Source organism: Camellia sinensis, chromosome 11 (assembly GCF_055761805.1).
Source record: "Camellia sinensis isolate YWXY chromosome 11, ASM5576180v1, whole genome shotgun sequence".
Lineage (NCBI taxonomy): Eukaryota > Viridiplantae > Streptophyta > Magnoliopsida > Ericales > Theaceae > Camellia > Camellia sinensis.
In genome coordinates, this window is record NC_138971.1 from 142,353,845 (window position 1) to 142,357,800 (window position 3,956).

Consider the following 3,956-nt stretch of genomic DNA (forward strand, 5'->3'; position numbering starts at 1 on the left):
CCATGCTACCATTACTATACCACCGATGTCGCCACTACTACTACCACCACTATAGTTGGCCGCCACAACCACCGTCGCCATCATCGTCACCGCAACCACAACACCACCTTACTACCATCACTAAGGCGCCAACAATCTACTACCGCTATCCTACTATCATTTCTATCACCACTACAGATGCCGTCACTATCGCCGCCGCTGATACCACCACCACTATTATGACTCACACCATCACTTTCAAAACTATTAATATTATCATGATCTATATAAAATTTTAATTTATTTGTTACTAGCTTATTACAAAAATAAGTAAATAAATATTTATTCCATTTCATGAGTTTAATAGGTATAACCAAACATGAGAATGAGAATTATCATCTTATTCATATGGCATTCCATGTTGGCAACCAAACAATCGAATCAGAATGGACATTCCATTCTATTCAACTTTATATTCCATTCCCACTTCATTTCATTCAATCGTACCAAACATGCTAAATTCTTAAAGTAGAATAGAGAAACCTCAAATACGGAGGGTCTTGGACTAAACTTGGGAATGCAAGCTCATTTATATTGCTCGAGATATAAATGGATGTGCAGATCAAATGGCTAAGGAGGTTATTCATGGAGACGAGCAGTTGAAAATAGTTAAGGTGCCGTCATATCGTCTGAAACAGTTCCTTGTTCAAGAGCCTCCTTATTGGAGAGTTTTTTAGTTGTTCCTTATTGGAGAGTTTTTAGACGGTTCGGATCATCAAAATGGATGAATGGATGAAAGGGTTAACGATATTTGATTAATTTGATTGTTTGCAAGTATGTTTTACTCAATGTACTTTAAAATGTGAACGGTTCAGATTATCAAAATGGACTTCAAAATAAGCCGATTTGACTGTACAACAGTGGCTGCTATGCAAGGCGCACAGCAGCCACCCCAAGTCCCTAGATTTACAGCTTATCCCAATCCAACTCCTTCACAGCTATGCTACCTATGGAGGTCGATAAATTTTATTTTTATTTATCGCAATCCAAAATGTTTCACTTTAGACCTAAACGTTCAAGCATCATGTCCAAACATCAGACTTTATAAGAAATGTGTCATCTACCAAATTAATCTTTGGTCTCAAAAACATGTGTTGTTTTTCTATTTTTTTTATGTGGTTTGAAAATTTATATTTACTTAGATGGTGACTCCCAATTACTTAATTATAGTGGGTTGTGGCAAGGAGTTCAAATTTACGGATTTTGTTTTATGGTGCTTAAACATAAAAATGACTGATTTAGGGGTGTAGGGGCGGTCACATTTTTTTAATTTTAAAAAAATCTCATATTATATTGATAATTAGTAAGATAATTTTCATGGTTTTTTATTTTTTTCAAAAATTTTAAGAGACACATTTTGCTTCTTTAAGAAGAATTAGCAAAGGTTATTTGTTCTCTCACCCAAAAAATAAATAAATAAAGAAGGAAATAAAAAATAGCAATATGCATATGAACAGTTCATCCTGTAACCGAGGTAATTCATTGAGAATAAACTTATAAAGATGCAATAAATATATTAAATAAAATTTCAATTTCAAAATAAATTTTCTGTTAAAATACTAAATAGCAGTTCGTGAAACACAAGATCAAATGTATTAATTGAGAGTCCCTCAAATTAAAAGTACTATATAAGAGCCTCTCCTACTTCCCATACTAGCCAAGAGGGAAGAACAAAAAAAACAAATCCAGAAATAGAGAATTGCAAATGGCATCGTTTTTTGGTAGTTGTTCCATGCTAGTTTCTCTTGTATTCATGTTCATGTTGATTGGTCCCTCGTTTGCTAAACAACATACTAAGCTGAAGCAAATATGTTCTAAGACTATTGATCAGCATGAGTGCATAAAGCTTATGAAATCTGATTGGCGTGCTTCAGTTGCTGATATTCGTGGCCTAACTGAGATTGCAATTGACTTAGCATCCTCTAAGGCTAGGGACATTCTTGGGGTTCTTAATTCTCGTTATGATAACAGATATGATGCATGGAAGGACAGATACAACTCATTCACAGACCGATATGGCTCGTGTTACAAAAATTATCAGGATGCCATTAGAAACCTTGAACAAACCAAGAAACTCTTCTATGATGGTGACTATAACCGCATAGCGGTTCAAGTGAATGATGCTAAGAAAGAAGTTCGTGATTGCAAAAATCAATTTGAAAATTCAGCAAATTACTCATCTGACCGCAGAAGATGGAATAAGGAATTTGAAATTCTTTGCGATGTAATCAAGGTTTCTTCTAAATCATTGTATGACGATTCATATTCTTCATTTACCCGGCTTCCATGAATCCAAGACTCGGCAATCCTAAAAGGAATCGAGTATGAACTTGGAGCTTGAAATCATGGCTGTAGGTGAAATGTTTTGCACCTTTAGCAGTGGAGGTTTTTTTTTTTTTCTTTTTTCAATTGACTTTGAAATGGATTTGAGAAGATTGAATCATATGGTACTACTAGTAGTATTGAACTCAATTAATTAGGGTGTTGGCTATCATGATAAACTAATGAATCAAAGTTTTTATAAATATTAGTTATTAGATTACATTTTTTAATTAAAAGTTTAATTTAAAGACATTGCAAATATATAATTTGGTATACAAAATCACTCATGTAGTAGAAATTAAATTATATAGTGAACGTGTTAAAAAATAACCTACTTACTGTTAGAGTGAGTTTCTTAAAATATAAAAAATTGATATTGTATCATGCTAAAATACAATTTTGCTATGATTGAAATAGCACAATATATTAGAGATGGTCTAACTTACCAATTTTCACACCGTATTTGGATTAAAAATTAAACTGGAAATTTGATGAGCAAAAGAAACAAAAAGAGAAACAAAAAAAAAGCTTCAAAATGTGAACGGTTCGGATCATCAAAATGGATGAATGGATGAAAGGGTTAACGATATTTGATTAATTTGATTGTTTGCAAGTATGTTTTACTCAATGTACTTTAAAATGTGAACGGTTCAGATTATCAAAATGGACTTCAAAATAAGCCGATTTGACTGTACAACAGTGGCTGCTATGCAAGGCGCACAGCAGCCACCCCAAGTCCCTAGATTTACAGCTTATCCCAATCCAACTCCTTCACAGCTATTGTCACGACCCCAAACCGCCCCTAGTAGTTTGGTGCCGTGATGGCCAGTAATCCGTAATTACTGAAGGCCAACCTTTCAAAACTTAACACAATCAGAGTACGAATATAGGGGGCTCACAAATGCGGAAGCGATAAATCAATTACAAGCGGTCCATAAGAGCTGTGCGTAGATTAAAGCAGTGCCAAACATTTTCAATTAACTTACAACTTGAATACAACAAGTAAAATTCCATATCACATCTTGATCAAAAGGCTTCTCGAGCCGACATATACAAAATACAATTAATACAATTCAAGAAGCATGATTTTCAAGATCTGCCGACGTGCAAAACAGAGCATCGCCGACGTAAATACAAAGTAAGGCCGACAGATACACGAATCCAAAACAAGTATCCCAACGAACTAGGCGTCGCCGCCGTCCTGCTCATCACCTACATATATATAGAGGGGTGAGTACAAAACTCAGTGAATGGTACTAAAAATAAAGGTTTTACATGAATAAAGCCGAGGTCCTTCAAAACGAAACACACCAAAACTTTAGCAAGGCAAGTGATGAACCGTATTCATCGTCAAATATCGTAACATCGGCGAGACAAGGGATGAACCGTATTCATCATCAAATATCGTAACATCGGCGAGACAAGGGATGAACCGTATTCATCATCAAATATCGTAACATCGGCGAGACAAGGGATGAACCGTATTCATCATCAAATATCGTAACATCGGCGAGACAAGGGATGAACCGTATTCATCAGTCAAATAACAAAAGCTGTACGATCCGTAATCGTTTGGTCAAAAGTATTGCGAAAGT

General features: G+C 35.1%; 1 protein-coding gene across 1 annotated transcript; it reads left to right on the plus strand.

The window, feature by feature from the left end:
- Nucleotides 1-1,744: 1,744 nt before the first annotated feature.
- On the plus strand, nucleotides 1,745-2,329 carry LOC145802703 (pectinesterase inhibitor-like). The gene has a single exon (XM_082895468.1). It carries the CDS (start codon nucleotides 1,745-1,747, stop codon nucleotides 2,327-2,329), a length of 585 nt encoding a protein of 194 aa, XP_082751594.1.
- The last annotated feature ends 1,627 nt before the right edge of the window (nucleotides 2,330-3,956 follow it).

Excerpts from the sequence above, each read along its gene's own strand:
- LOC145802703 (XM_082895468.1), top strand. The coding sequence starts at position 1,745 with ATGGCATCGTTTTTTGGTAGTTGTTCCATGCTAGTTTCTCTTGTATTC.